The sequence below is a fragment of the Narcine bancroftii genome, chromosome 2 (genome assembly GCF_036971445.1).
Source record: "Narcine bancroftii isolate sNarBan1 chromosome 2, sNarBan1.hap1, whole genome shotgun sequence".
Lineage (NCBI taxonomy): Eukaryota > Metazoa > Chordata > Chondrichthyes > Torpediniformes > Narcinidae > Narcine > Narcine bancroftii.
The window spans coordinates 165,847,279-165,864,006 of NC_091470.1; the positions used below are offsets into that span (position 1 = coordinate 165,847,279).

Genomic DNA, 16,728 nt, shown 5'->3' on the forward strand with positions numbered 1-16,728 from the left:
AGCTGACCAGGCGAACAGCTTGCCTCTCATTCTACAAGATGTGAAGGAAATGTGAGCAGGAGAAATTTTTCTTTGAATTTTTTGTAGCACTTTAAGTTTTGTATATCTCTTTAAAGCTGGTATCTCTACATTTGCAGTAAACATTCACCATAACAAAAGTCTTAATGCGAATATGCAAAATGTTTATCCGGTCTATCAACGAATTAAAACAACATAAAGTAACAGCCACAGGGTTTGTTTTGTTGGATTAAAGAGATCAAAACTTGGGATATCGCAGCTCATGCTTTGGAAGATGATACTTTAAATTAAAGGATAAGGAAAGTATTGTCTATAACATCCTCTTGTCTATGACTTTTGAGGTGCACCCTCCGGCCCAGAGACAGTCTATTCAACAGTGGATGATTCACTGCTTCATTTCTACAACTCTCTCTCTCTCTCTCTCTCTCTCTCTTCACCCTCCTCCACCCATCCCCCCCCCACATCCTATAATAATACCTTTGAGCGCTCACATCCCTTGGAATGTGCCCTCAGTGTGCTAATGAGGAACCAGTGCAATTTGTTCTCTGCCATCAAAGTAAGCTCCAGTTTACATGTAAACGATGGAGGCGGGCAAAGCCTATTGCTCAGTGGGCTTGATCAGATCTCCCTCGTCTCTCATCAGGCTTCGAAGATTCACCCTGGTGCTCAGCAACATTTCAAAGCATTTTTCTGCAGTCGTGAAGTTCTTGGCCATGCTATTTAAGTGGCATCAAAGGAACGCAACCAATCCAACCATCTCTGTTTATTTCTTCCCAGGCAGGTCTTTTTTTTTGTAATTAGATCAAGCTGAATTTACAAAGGGAAGAATTATCGGTTGCATTACCTTAGCATGCTCATTGGAGCTGGCGTTTGTAACATTTTAGATATTTAGTAAGTACCTTCAAATCATTGATTGGATATCCTCCAGGATTTCAAATCTTTCCTTTGAAATGTGAGCTCTTTATTGATAATACTATTAGGAGTGTATTGTTCCTGAATGGTGAGGTATTGTGCTTGTACAATATTCACTTGGGCATTATTACCGTTGCTTAACAAAAGATTATCCCAACAATCCAATTTTCTATTGAGATTTGCCAATGACCAAAGCAATAATTTCAAGTGACTGTATCAATGCAGTCACTTCGCCAATTAATTAGCCAATTCATACTACGGAGGGTCAGCAGAAAAAATGTGCAAGATTAATACGTTTTCCAAAAAAAGCAAATAAAATCTGCGGATGCTGGAAGTCTGAAAAGAAGCGGAAGATGTTAGAGGCAAACAAGGAAATCTGCGGAGACTGGGGTCCGGTGGAGAACGCAACAGTGCTGGAGAAACTCAGCACGACACGTTGCCTCCTGAGGAAGTCAATGTTGACGACTTTGGCCTGAGCCTTTCTTCAGGGATGTCAAAAATTAGGCAGACTCCTGAATGCAAAGGTGGGGGTCAGGGGAGAGGTGGTGGGAGGGTGAAGGGCTGCATCTGCGCAGAGGGAATGGAGAGCTAATGATTCAGGTAAATAACCTTTTTTCCAGAACTGGGAACAAAGGGAAAACTAGTCTTTTCAGTTGGAATTCCTGTGATAGGGTAGACACCAGGAGACTGAGTGATGGAGCTGGTTGGTTCTTCACAGTAAAAACACACCCAGTAAATGCTGGAGAAACTCAGCTGGTCTCACAGCGTCCACGGGAGGTAGTGATGCATTATCGACGTTTCAGGCCTGAGCCCTTCTTCAAGGTGTAAGCAAAAGGCAGGCATCTTAATTAAAGATTAGAGTAGTTCAAGGGAGAAGAATGGGGAAGACCTAATAGCCAAAAGATGTTCATTGGATTTGCTGAAAGGTGAGAATTGATTTTGGCTCTGTGAAAGGAGAGAGAGGGAAAAGGGAAGAGAGAGAGAGAGAGAGAGACAGAGAGAGAGACAGAGAGAGCTGGGGTGGGGGGGGAAGTGACAGAGGGCAGATGGGGAGGTGGGGGGGGGGTGAGGATATTTCAATGGAAACTGGAGAAGTCGATGTTAGGGTTAGGGTTAATGCTGACCTGTTTAAATGATGTGTAAATACAGGGAGTGAATGTGGACATTGGAACTGTGAGATTAAATCTGAAATAAAAGAGAATTCTTGAAATCCCTGGCAAGATCCTGCTTCCTAGTTCACAATCACTGCATGCCTAGTTATACATTATTCTGGAAATTTTTTTTTCATTTTTTGGTTTGAATTTAATAAGACCTTGCTTATCAGAATTAACACTGGAAGAATGTTGGGACAGGTAACATGGCTGCATGAATCACTTCAGGAGAACACATAAAACACTGTGCATATAGTATGCCCTATTATGGCATCATTCATTTCATCTGTGCATGTACTTTATATTGGAACATTCTCATATTAACCAGATCTACCTTATAAAGATCTTCATGTTTCATGCACTTGGTACATTCTGCTTATTACTTCACCCTGGACCAGATAATCTGATTGGCATGCACATTATACGGTGGCCAAGAAAGTGATGGAAAAGAATTGAACGAGCCCAAAGTAATAAAATTGAACACATAGTCATTGCAGTCGAGTGCGATTGAAATCTTAGTATTCACAGTAACCCCGACAAACAAATTAGAAGCAATACTCCATAAGCCATTGAGTTATGCCTTGGATCTCTGAAAGGGGACAGTTCACGTCAGCAACAAAAATCCAGTTGGGTTATCTGAAGTATTGACATTTATGATGGCAGCTTACAAGTAGAATGGCTGGGGAGATTCCTCAGCAGGAACAATATTGCTTAAATTGAAGCTCGGGCCAAAAGTGTCTCTGGTAAACAGAAGAGCTGTATGTTAATGAACAGAAATCGGTTTCGATAGTCTCACAGTTCTGATGTGATGCAAGTCCAAAACTGTTCCTTGAAATGAAAGAGAAGCAGCAGAATCACATTGATACACCATCCTCAGAGATCATGGGGTCCAGGAACGGAAGAGCAGGTACGATCATTTGTGGGATCATCTATCTCAATACTGCAAACTTGCTGCCTTCCAGAATCGGGCAGAGTGGGGGATATTCATGGGAGGTTTAGCAGACAAGCAAATTCAATTTAAGTGATTAAGTTAGAACATGCATTAAAATAACCACATTGATGGTGCTGACTTCCAAAAATGAAAATAAATTTTGCCACCTCTTTTATATTAGCTTTAAAAGGGCAGGAGTTAAACATAGAAACATAGAAGATAGGGGCAGGAGTAGGTCATTCGACCCTTCGAGCCTGCTCCGCCATTCAACAAGATCATGGTTGATCTTAAAGTTCAGTACCCCGTCCCCGCCTTCTCTCCATAACCTTTAATACCCTTATACTGAAGAAATAGATCTAATTCCCTCTTAAATATATTTAATGAACCTGCCTCTACTGCCCTCTGTTCAGGTACAAACACTGAATTATATTACCCTGAATGGGAAAGTCTGCCACTGATGTGAGAGTGATCATCCATTAAAATGCTCTGTGGGAAACACAGCATTAGTACACAAGGCTTGGCATAATTTTTAACCTCCTAGGTCAATGTCATGTTGGTAGATTCTCATTGGACATTCAGCCCTCAAACCAGGATTTGCCTTTGCAGTGATTTACAATAGTCCAGGCAGTTGCTGTGTGCCTGCAAATACAGGTAGTCCTCGACTTCCGATCTACATGGGTTACGTCCACCTGCACATACGACCAACTTAAAAAATAAATCTTTATTAAAGCTACTCTACGTTCATATTTTGCATTGAAAGTCCTGTATACAGTGTTCTCTGTTCCCCTTTACAAACGGCACACTGTGGTCCTTGTTCCCCGTGGCAGCCCAAGGTCCCCGTCCCCCCTGGAAGCCCGTCCCCATTTCCCCGGTAACCCATTTCCCTGTGGCAGCCTGAGGTCCCCATTCCCTTACTTACAACCAAACTCGAGTTACAACCAATCCTTCCGTCCCCATTAGAGTCATAAGTCGGGGACTATCTTGTGTTTCAAATCTCACAACAAATATGATTGTGTCTAGTCAACACAATCTGGATAAAGTGACCAAGGAACATTAATTACATACCCAAGTAAGTTGGGGGTGAAACACAGGATTTTGTTGACACCCCGGTGAAGTGAAAAAAACGCACAAATGCAGGAGAAACTCAGCAGGTCAAGGCTCAAGCCCGAAACGTTGGTGATGCACACCTTGATGAAGGGCTCAATCCCAAAACGTTGATGATGTTTCTTTACCCTTCCTACATAAAGGCACTGTTTGACCTGCTGAGTTTCTCCCGCATTTGTGTGTGTTTTTTTTTTTACCCGAGTAAGTTCATGCTCTACAGGAACATACTTCTATTCATTAATTTCAGAGTGAGCTTCTTTTGTGTTTCAGAAACTCTTAGGCTACTTAAAGAATGCTGACACATGGAATCTATGTTTAAACATATTACAAAATAAACTTTATCTTAATTATTTTTTTTGTCAGATGTAGGGGGAATACAGTGAACTATTTGGTTTTTTTGTGAAGTCCAGATTTAAGTTTTCCGACTTCTGCCCTGATGTGATTAGGGAAACGAAAATGCTATCGCGGTGGGATGGGTCGTTTAATGTCAGCTGTTTTCCCAAGGCCTTGGGAAGTGTAGACAGAGCTGATGACCTGAGCTGGAATCTCAACTTGATGGTTTCTTCTGGTCTTCAGCAGCTTTGCCTGTCAACCTGCTACGCATTTCTACTAACGTCGGTAAGAGACATTGAGGAAACGCCTCGTTTCTTTGGGATTCTGAGGAAGTGGAGGTGCTCGTCACATGGTTAGCTTGGGGCAAAAAGCTATCCATCCTCTCCACCTCAGCATTTAAAAAAAAACAATACAACATGTAGAAGGTCCATGAAAACCAAGCTGCCCAATTAAACCCAATCATCTCCATACACTTTCTGGAGAGTCGGAGGTCCTATAAACCTCTTACAGAGAGTGGCAGAATCGAAGATGGATCACCGTTGCTGTAATAGTGTGGCACTAAACAACTATGCTAAGCCATTATAGCATCACTGACGCAGACCAGATTGTGCATTCACCTCTGCTTCCTGAAGGTGGCGCTCAGCTACTTGGCTTTGTTGACACTGAGGGAGTTACCTTGCCACGAGATTCGGTCTCCCCTTCCTATATGCTGTGTCCCATCCCTGTTAAGAGATATGGCCGCCAACGGGGGTGGGGGGTGGTGATTGCAAACATGTACAGAAGGTGGAGTTAGGCGGTCTAAGGTGTGTAAAAGGAGTGAAGAAAGGGGGAAATCCACACCCTTGTGACATCCACGCCAATGAGGGTCATCACAGAATCTCCACTGACTATGGTCAGTTGCATATTGCTAAAACGACAATGGAGAAGAAAGACCAAAGAAAAATCATAATTTATTATCCTGAACATGTCACAAAATTTGTTGCTTTGCTGCAGTTTTTTGGTGCTATAAATTAATGAATGGTGTAAAGTGAGGTAGTGTCTGTGGTTCATTGTTCACTCAGAAATCTGATGGAAGAGGGGAAGAAGCTGTCCTTCTGCCGCTGAGTGTTCATCTTCAGGGATCGGTAACAGTGTGAAGCAGGCATGGCCTGGGTGGCGGGGATCCTTGAGGATAGAGGCTGCCTTCTTAAGGCACCTCCCCGATGGAGTGAAGACTGGTGCCCATGATATCGCTGGCAGAGGTAACAGCTTTCTGGAGTTTTTTTGTCATGTCCTGTGCACTGGCATCTCCATACCAGACATTGACAAAATCAAGCAGAATGCTCACCTCAAGTGGGATATAGACTTCTTTCTTCAAGAGACTTTGGTAGCCTAACAAATCTCCTCAAATACCTGATGAAGTATAGCTGCTGGTGAGCCTTGTTCATGATTGCATCTACATGGAGGCCCCAGGACTAGGCTTGGTGTCATGGGGGGGGGGAGGAGGGGGGTCATTCACGGACCATTCCCCCACCCACCTACAGCACTAGCGTCACTAGGGGCTTGTGGACCGTATTGAGTGACACCAGCATGAATCACATGGTTTAGTTTCCACGGACTATAAGCACAAGCTTTGTCTGAAACGCTAGAGGGAGATGTGTGACGGTGTGGCGGATGGAGGAGGTCCATGACTGGTATGGCACCAGCTTCCCTCTCCCGCTGCTGAGCTGGTCCTCAAATGGCAGTTTGTGTGCCCCCCCCCCCCCCGCCTTCTCTGCGGTTACCCTAATGCCTCCCTCCCCACCCCCCGATTCGATCTCTTCTGACTCCAACTCTAGCCAGGACGAATCCTCAGAAACGATGACACCCAGGAATTTGACATTCTTGAGCCGCTCCACTGCTGACCCCTCAATGAGGACTGGTTCATTTTCTCCTGATCTCTTCCTGAAGTCCACAACCAGCTCCTGGGTTTTGCACACCTGCACATCTGGATCACTTTGCAAAACAATGTGTCCCGTGAATAAATTCTCTCCACTCCTCAAGTGGGATATAGACTTATTTCTCCAGTTCTTGACAGCAATGTTGGCACTGTGATGTTGTCGCAAAACAACAAATTTCATGACATGCTCATGACAAAGGATTCTAATTCTGTTTCGACACATGCTGTTAGCAATTCAGAATTAATACCTTTCTTTTGAACTTTTTCGTGCAAACCAGAACAATAGATTAGAAATGTAACATTTTATTGACTAAGATAGGCACCTTTCAAAAACCTCTAGATTACATTGACGACTGGACCATTAAAGTGACAGCAAGGGTTCAAACTTCACAATTTACCTCATGATATTCCGTTTTTTTCTCGTGACATTTCTTTGGAAGGGCTTCATGCAACAATCGTAAACAAAAAATAAGTAATCCCACACAGCACCTGGATTCCAATGAGGTTGAAAAGAAGTCCATCAGCCACCTTTTGTTGCCAAAGACATTGCTGATTTTCTGCTACAACCAGAGAAGGAATTGAGAACCAACATTTGACAGAATTCAGTGTTTTCTCTCCTTAAGGTCAAGCCTGGAGCTTTTGGTTCAAAGACTGAATTTACATTTCACTTTGTACAACCACAGTGTGCACCAAAGCACAATACAGTTGAGTCACTGAGTTCTCCCATATTTTAAAGAATACAACTGAGAACCATAGAACATTACACAGAAACAGGCCCTTCTAGTCTATGCTGAACTATTCTTCTGCCCAGTCCCACTGACCTTCACCCTCTCCATTCCCCTCCCATCCATGCACCTGTCCAAATTTTTCTTAAATGTTAAAATGAGCCCACATTCACCACTTCAGATGGCAGCATGTGCCAAGCTCCCACTACTCCCTGTGTGAAGAAGTTCCCCCTAAACTTTACCCCTTTCACCCTTAACCCATGTCCTCTGATTTGTATTTCACCTACCCTCAGTGGAAAAAGCCTTTTTGAACTTACTCATTGACTTATGCAAAGAAAGATCTCGCAACCAACAAAACAACAATTAATAGCTTTTAATTGAGTTTGACTGACTGGTAGAAATAGGCCCATCCCCTGAACCTGTGCTATTCCCATAAAGGCTGTTACGCCCAAACCCTTCCCTCAGTACCTGCCTTGGAACCTGGTCAGCAACATGTGCTGACATTTTAAGGTGATTAAAGCCTATTAATCACATTTCTCTGTCTGATTGTGGTTGATTTGTTGTACAAGTAAGTTGACACACCCTCTCACGCTCCATTCAATTTCCACTCAGAAGCCCCAGTAAAAAAAATATTTAAACATCCTTTTCATAGATGCAGGACGGTAACAAGCCATTTCAGCCCTCGAGCCAGTGCCACCCAATTAACCTAAAACCCCGGTATATTTCGAACAGTGGGAGGAAACTGGAGCACATGGGGAAAACTCATGCAGATGTGGGGAGAATGTACAAACTCCTAACAGACAGTGTGGGATTCAAACCCAGTCCTGATCACTGGCGCTGTAACAGCGTTGTTCTAACTGCTATGCCAACCATGTTGCCCATTCTGTCTGATGTTTTCACTCTTCAAAGTTCAAATTTATTGTCAGAGTACATGCATGACATCACATACAACCTTGAGATTCTTTTCCCTGTGGGCTGGGCAGAATTTTGACATCGGTAGTGCAAACTGTACACAAGTAAAAGATACATATACAAAAAAGAGAAATGTAAATAGAAAAAATATTCATTAATAAATGTTAATTTTCTTGATTTTAGAAGTCGGAAGGTTCACGCCGGGCGATTATAACTTAATTCCTACAATTTGCAAATATGATTTGTTAAAGAGCCATTAAATGAGTCTCTGATTAAGTCTGTTGTTGAGGAGTCTGATGGTGGAGGAGTAGCAGCTGTTCCTGAACCTGGTGGCGTGAGTCTTGAGGCACCTAGACCTCTTTCCTGATGGCAGCAGTGAGAACAGAGCGTGGCCTGGGTGCTGTGTGTGGATGCCTGATGAATGCTGCCTCTTTCCAACGGCACTGTTCCATATAGATTTTCTCGAGGTGGGAAGAGTTTTGCCTGTGATGTCTACTACATTTTGCAGGGCTTTCCGTTCAGTTGGTGCCCCCGTACCAGGCTGTGATACAGCTGGTTAGCACACTTTCTACTACATTTATATAGAAGTTTGCCCCAAGGTCATATCAAACTTTGGCAAACTCCTGAACACACATTTTCGTGCTTCAACTTACATTTTGTTTCATTCACTCAAGGGATGTGGGCTTCGCAGACTCAACCAGATTTAATTGCCCATCCCTAATTGCCCTTGAGAAGGTGGTAGCGAGCTCCCTTCTTGAACTGCTGCGGTCCCTAGGTGTAGGCATAACTCCAATGTTCTCAGGCAATACACTCTGGATATGTTCACTCACAAGCTTAGATTTGCTGAACATAAAAGCTAATTTCCAGGAACACTTGACAAAGCAAAAGTACTAATGGGGAATGAAAATCAATTAATTGCACAGTATTGAAATATTTATGAAAAATCAACAGCAAGGTGATTTTAAAGTATTGATTGGCCAAATGCTCTTAACAATAAATGAATATGAATTGTACCCAATTATTTGCTGGTGACGTAGTGTATATTCACTCATTATATTTCCATGTTGGGCATCAGGGAAAGATTGTGGAGATGTGTTGCTTTCCTTAGTTGCAGGAAAATCATCGCTAGGATCTTCCATACATTTGGGTGGCACTGTAGACGAGTTCCTGACCCCTGGTACTGTGTGTGTGGAGTTTGCATGTTCTCCCTGTGACATGTTTCCCCAGATGGACCTGCTTCATCTTACATCCCCAAGACATGTGGTTTGGTGGGATAATAGGCTAGTGTGGATTGGTCAAATTAGAATTAGGATGGGGCGGGGGAGTTGACGGGGAGAATAAACGGGGATTTTTGCATGGAATTAAAGTTAAATCTAGTTTATTATTAACTTGGAAACTAGATGTGTATTTGGGATACTGAAAGAGGTATTGAACACCACTTGAAAAGATTACACATAATTGACGTGACTAATCTGAAATTTTGGAAAAAAATTGTGAATCATATTTGCAAATTGTAGGGATTAAGTTGTAATCGCCTGGCCTGAACCTTCCGACTTCTAAAATCAAGAAAATTAAGATATGTTAGATTTTATTTGATAGTTTTAGTAAGTTTTTATAAATCATTGCTAGGATCATTTCAGATGATTTATTTCTTTTCTATTGGGTTGTTATGGGGAGGGGGGAGTATGGGAGGGGGAGTTTTAAAAAATCATTATGTATTAATTTTTCATATTTTTCAAATGAAATTTATGATTTTTTTAATGCATATGTGAAATTAAATAAAATTTACCAAAAAAATCAAGTTTATTATCATCTGATTCTACAAGAACAGCATTCTCTGGTCCTCGGTGCAAAACACGCAAACACACATGCAGACAAACAATACATATGCAGATAAACATTTTAAATAATCTTTTTTCTGAAATATGAGAGCCTCGGAGGGTGAGTGAGAGCGGTTCCTTTGGTGGTTCAGCGTTCTCACTGCCTGTGGGAAGAAGCTGTTCCTCGGCCTGGTGGTGCTGGCTCTGATCCTCCTGGATCTCTTACCCGACAGGAGCAACTGAAAGATTTTGTGTGTGGGGTGGAAGGGGTCCTCTTCAGACAACGATTCCAGTAGATTACACCGATGTGAGGAGGGAGACTCCAGTGATCTTCTCCGCTACTCTTATTTTCTAATTGGTGCAACATTCAGGAATGTTTCCATTTCATTTGAATTCTGAAACTAGGAATTCCATGGACTTGGACTTCCTGCAGATAAATGCCATCGTCGCCATTGGGGGAGTCACAGCAGAGCAGAATCTCTCATTGCTCACTTTGAAATATTGGGCTCGATGGTTGAATGCGATTTTCCTTGCACAATTACTTACTGAACCTACAATCTGAGCTGTGTGCTCTTGTGAATACATTAATAGTTGCAGAAGTCTCTTGGACAAGTTCATGTCTTGAGTAAAACATGAAGGTCTGCAAAAACTGCAATTGAAATAAAAGCACAAAGCTGGAGAAACTCAGTGTCCTTTATAAAGCAAAGATAAAGTAAATAATCCACCGATTACCTCCTGCCTATGGGATTGTGCTCCTCCCCTGCCCCTCACTGCCCATCATTTTGTTCTGGTGCACATTTTTTTTCTACCTTGATGAAGAACAATGATCATGTCTACATGTCTTTCTCTTTGCTGTATGAAGGACACTGTTTGACCTGCTGAGGTCCTCCAGCATTGTTTTTACTGATCTTTCAAGGTCAGGAATGCGGCAGTAAAGGGTTAAGTTCCCTCAGGGTTATAACGTATTAACTTTTAAATTGCTTCAGAGAGATATTCTGATCAGTCGACATTTTAGCAAATTGCAGGCACCAGTCATTTTAATGTAGAGCAATATGAATATTTATAGTGTATTTGAAATGTGGTCCGGGCTTTAACGATGTGCCAAATCATCTGACATTCCCACGACTTCTCTATGTCACAGAATAATTCATTACTGGATATTATTTTACTATTATAAGGAACGTTTATTCTCTGCCAAGATCTCCCAAGAAACCTTTCACTGCTTCTTCATTGTCCCAGTCTGATCCCTTTGGCCTTGAGCTCCATTTGTAAAGCAAATGATGGATGGTAATCTCTCTGCCACTGTACTGTCAGCATTCATGTGAATGCAGTGGAGAAATTGACTGCACACCAAGGAGAAGGAGGGAAACAAAGAGATCAACATTGTGGAATCACAGCAGAGCCTGTGGCACATGTAACTGAATATAAAGTGGATAAAAGGCTCTGTGAAGGATAATCAGAGCACATGGTGAATGCGGAGTGGGCTTCATTTGCTGTATTTCCCTGAAGTGAACTATCCCCAGGTTCCACCTTTTTGTCATTCAGCTCTGCAGTGTTAGCTTATGCCACGCGTCCCTGGGGTTATCTGTACAAGAACGAAAGACCAGAAGGCCGCGAGCCAGACGAACAGAAATGCAAGATGCTGGAAGTACCCCACAGGTTGGGAATAATCTTGTTTATCAAGCAACAAACCATTTCCACATTTTAACCATCTCCAATAATCTCCAAGCTAAATAGATTCTGACGAGGCAGGCCACTTATTTCATCTTCGCTCGAGCACCCTGTGAAGATTGTTTTATGGAGTATCAAACACTTCATGAAAATGCTCTCAGGAATGTGACCTTTTGTCACCCTACTCAGAATTTAATGTAGTGGAAAAGCAAAGAACTGCAAATGATGAAAATACGAAATAAAGTACTGAAAATACTCATGATACGCAGCAGGCGAAGCAGCTCTGTGGGGAGAATCAATGCATTGAGTTAACCTTCTAATTAATGTTGTTTCCCTTTCCACAGGTACTGCCTGAGATCCCTCAGTGCTTTCTGTTTGTATTTTGGAATTTCATGCCATTCAGAAACATCCCTTTGTCGTGATGTATAAACCTTCCAGTTTGAAGAGTTAAACAAGGAAATCTGCAGATGCTCGTGGTCGAGTGCAGCACACAAGAGTGCTGGAGAAACTCAGCATCCATGGGAAGTGAAAGGCAGTCGACATTTCGGGCTAGAAGAGGTACTTTTTTCCATAGCCCAGCGTATAACCTTGCACTTTTCCCCCAAAGATACAAAAGCCTAATCTTTCCTCACCTTGCCAAGTACTGTGAAGGAGAAGTGATCCTTTTCTGGACTGGAGGGGTGTTTTAAAGGACGATCACATGAGAAACCATCACCTTCTCTGTAAATTTATTATTAATCGGATCAATTTTAATACGAGATTATAATTTTACAACTATTTGGCAGGAGAAAATAGTCAGCATTCCTCCTTGATCCTAATATTCCCACTACTGGGAGAAAAACATTGAACATTAAACAGGTATTACGAAAGTAGAGTGTTTCTTATGAAATCTTTCGTAAGCTGAAATGACGGAAAGCAAAGACCCATTCACTACTATCGAAGGCTATTTTCATAAAAGCAAAAACGCATTCAAATTTCTTTTGGATAGCGAAAACAGGTTCTTCGTAAAAGCAAATTTGCACATGGGGAGTAATCGTAAAGTGGGGTATACCTGTATAGGCCCTGTGAAATGAAAAGTTGCTGGAGGAACTCTGGAGGTCGTCACCTTTCGGGCCTGAGACCCTCGCCAAGGAAACGTCGGCAACCTACAGACTCTGTACCACCAGCTGAAATTCTCCAGCGCATTTGTGTATTGCATTCAACCCCACCATCTGCAGACGTTCTTTTTTCTCATTACAGGCCCTTCAGTCCACGATGCTGTGGTTCTGGATGTATCAAACTTGTTGAGCAATTTAACACATTAAAACCGCTGAGATGGTGACCACTCTTAGCACAGCTCTGGGAATTCCTTAGTTCATTTATCACTGAAATAATAGTTGCTATTTCTCTGTATGCCAAACAGCTGAAGTGATACAAATGTTTCTGAGGAATTGCATTGTGGTGGTTAAGTTAAACAAAGGAAGTCTGCAGATCTTGGGGTCGAGTGCTGGAGAAGCTCAGCAGGTCACACAGCATCCATGGGAAGTGAAAGGGTGACCAGCAAATTCCAGACGCAGGGCCCAGGCCTGATACGTTAGCTTCCCTCAACTTCCTGTGGATGCTGCGTGTCCTGCTGGGTTTCCCCAGCATGTTTTTGTGCTGCAGGGTGTGAACTGACTTGACTGGAACCCAACGGCTTGGACAATTCATGCAGTGAGTAAGTGAAGCCTCACCCAAGTAGCTGGGGAACGTAATTTTTTTTTAAAAATGGGATAAATTCAGCAATGAATCCCATAGCTGTTTGTAAGGAGTTTGCATGTTCTCTCTGCATCTGGGTGCATTTCGTCCAGTTTCCTCCCACTGTTCAAAGCATACCGGGGGTGCAATTGAATGGCATGGATTCATGGCCATAACAGATTGTCTGCTTTATCAGTCCATCATGCGGAGAAATCTGTCTCCCTTACCCAATCTGACCTATTCATGTGGCGCAGCAGGCAGTGCTGCTGCCTCTCAGCTCCAGAGGCCCGGGTTCGAATTTTGAGTTCCAGTGCTGACTCTGTAGAGTTTGCACGCTCACCCCTTGAAAGAATGGGGTTTCCTTTGAGGGCTTTGGTTTCATCCCACATCCACAAAATTGGAAACAGGCCCTTTGGCCCAACTAGTCAATGCCAACCTAATTCGCCAACCTAATTCTCCAACCAATGGCCAGGATTCAGCCCAGAGCCCTCAGAAACTTTCCCATCCATGTACCTGTCTAAACGTCTTGTAATAGTACCCACCCCTGCTGCTTCTTCCGGCAGTTCATTCTACACATGTCTCTGTGGAAAAAGATGTCTCTCAGAGTTGTTTAAAATCATTCTCTTTTCACCTTGAATCTATGGCCTCTAGTTTTAGACACTAGATCTTATGCCCAGAGGAGCTGTTCTCATTGACGGGAGAAGGGGCAAAGGTGGGCCACTGGTGCATTAAAACCAGTTGCTCTGGGCAGAAGGGGCTCATTAACCATGGATGGGAACTCATTTAGGAGAGTGAAAACTCCAATTTCAAACCTTCGCTGCCTTGTGGCTCTACCTGCTCACGGGAAAGGCTTTGGGGAGTAAACCCCGAGGAAAAATCCGCAGTCGGAATCCTGAAGGCACTGCCTGCTGCATCCAGCACCGGCACGGCACGGCAACTCCTGCAATGCTGCTGGCACCCAACTGTATCAACATTCGTCGTTCCTTTGGACCTGTCATTAGTGAAGGGTGGGGGGGGGGGGGTCTCAATGCATGAGAAACAGACAGATCTGCCCTGGCTTGCACCCTGGAGAGGCCACTCCACAGTGACTACTAGAGACTCAGTACCCATGGTCAGCCATGACCGAAGGAGACCAAATACGGACCCTGGGAAAGAAGAGTGAATATTTACCACCTCTATTATTTTATAATCCTCAAAGGGTTCCCAAAATTATGCTGATTGGTGGGTTTATTTATTACTATAAATAACTGGAGGAAGGTTTAGGGGAGATGTCAGAGGTAAGTGGTGGATAAACCAAAAATGCAATATTACACAATAGTTCATTTAGTCCACCAGAAATTTGCTATCAGCAGAAAATTCCTGGCACCCCTTACAGTCAGAAAAGAGAACCCCCCCCCCCCCCAGGTGTCACTGACTGTCCATAGATCTGCCGTCAGCACTCTTGCAGCCTCTGCAACTACACAGCCTTCAGCCCAAGCCATCATCAACCCAAACTCCAGGTCTGAACGTCTGACATGATCAGGAAGCACTCAGCACCCTTGGCACCCTTTCACATCTCAGTTTCGCTACCTGATACCCCTTCGGCTTGTCTCGAGCCAGTCTCCAGCAGTCCGCAGCCTGGAGCGACTCTCTTGACTACAGTCGCCAGCAGCCTGCATGGGTTCCTCGCTAAGATTCACCAACAGCCCGACACCTGGCGGTTCTTCAGCCCCAGAACCCCATATGCAATAGCCTCAAATACTAATCCTGCTTTTTTTTTTCCTTTTGCTTCTCTAGTAACTCTCTATCATTCCCAATTCTCCTGCTACCTATGTGCACTTGGCAAAATTTACATCAGCCCAATTACCTTCCTTAGGAGTAAGTACAAGGGGGAATGTAGAAGGTAAGTTTTTCACACAGATAGTGGTGGGTGCATGGTATGCTCTGCTGGCAACAGTGGTAGAGGCAGATACAATAAGATCTATTAGATTGTTACATGAGAAAAATGGAGGGTTGTGCTGTCGGGAAATTCTAGGCAGATGTGAGACTTGGGTATTTGGTCAGCACAACACTGTTGGCCAAAGGACCTGTACTCTAAATTCGATATTCTTCTAAGCAGCAAATCTCCCACAAGAGAGTGAAGACAGTCACGGGGAGATACTGCCAGCTCCACGCGGACAGCACCTTTGTTCAGGATCAAACCGTGGTCTCTGCACCTATGAGGCAGCAGTCCACTGAACAAGAAACCAAGCGCCATCGCGTGTGCGACCCCGCCGAGTTGAGACATTCACACTCCATGTACTTACTCGGTGGATTGTGAAGCCAGCAAGTCAACGTAAGAGATGACAAACTTCTGAAACTTTTGGTGCTGTTCTTCCCACCGATCATCTACTGAGTAGTAATTGGGAAGTGGTGCTCCGAACAGAATCTCGCTCCGCAGCAGGGTGCTTTTCATGTTCTCTGCTGTAAGACCTTCATCAACAAACCAGTAGAACTCAGGGTGGGTAATAGCCAGCTGGAGAGAGCCTGCCAAATTAAAAAAAGGATACACTTAAGATGCATTTGAAAGTCCTACATCATTCCACAAATTTCAGATTTCTGATTTATTGTTAGAGGACATGCAAGACGTCACCCTAAAATTCCCTTTCCTGCGGGTGAGCAGAATTACCATCCATTGTGCAAATAACTTCACACTCAACTGACATGTGTAAACAAATAAAGAAATGTAAACAAACTGACTGTGTGATTCAGAGAGAAAAACAAAATCAATAAAGTGCAAAAGTAAATGAGTTCCTGACTGAGTTTGTTGTTGAGGAGTCTGATGGTGGAGGGGGAGCAGCTCTTCCTGAGCCTGGTGGTGTGGGTCCGGTGGAACTTTGACCTCTTTCCTGATGGTAGCAGTGAGAATTGAACACGTTTTGGGTGGTGTGGATCCATGATGGTGGGTGCTGCTCTCCGACGGCAGTGCTCCCTGCAGATGTTACCGATGGTGTTTCGGGCTGTGATGTCCTGGGCTGTTTCCACTACCTTTTGCAGGGCTTTAATGCTCAGGGGTATTGGTGCCCCCCCCCCCAGACAAATAATGAGCCAAACAACACGAAGGGCATCCTTTCTGTCTTCAGGGACTCTTCAGCCAGTGATCGATCTCCACACTATTTGTCAGAAGTGCCAAATTCGGAAATAAGAAGCCAATATTTCACTGAGAAGGAGAAGGCACCAGCCGCCACCTTGACAACCTTTCACAGGAGCATAATATCCTGGCTCACTGTATTGTCGTAGGATATCGTAGTAGCAGTGCATCAGATTGGAGGTCGATCATTAAAAAAAAGCAGAGAGGGTCATCGGGGTCTCCCTTTTCTCGATGGGTAACATTTACTGACAGCCTTATCTAAAAAATGCTCAAGGAATTATGGGGAAACCCCTTTCATCCAGTGCACAGTGTTTTCAATAAACTATCCTCAAGGAGGAGGTTCAGGAACATAAAAATCAGGACTGTCAAGCTTCTTCCTGTAGGCTGATGAATGGGATCCTGTAACCA

At 43.5% G+C, this 16,728-nt stretch overlaps 1 protein-coding gene across 2 annotated transcripts in view; it reads right to left on the bottom strand.

Moving 5' to 3' along the window:
• Nucleotides 1-16,728, bottom strand: part of disp3 (dispatched RND transporter family member 3) — a 323,436-nt gene that overhangs the window by 179,804 nt on the left and 126,904 nt on the right. For both annotated transcript variants that reach the window (XM_069919044.1, XM_069919043.1), the window contains exon 3: nucleotides 15,497-15,716. In XM_069919044.1, the coding sequence (XP_069775145.1) occupies nucleotides 15,497-15,716 (220 nt within the window). The remainder of the gene's footprint in view (nucleotides 1-15,496; nucleotides 15,717-16,728) is intronic.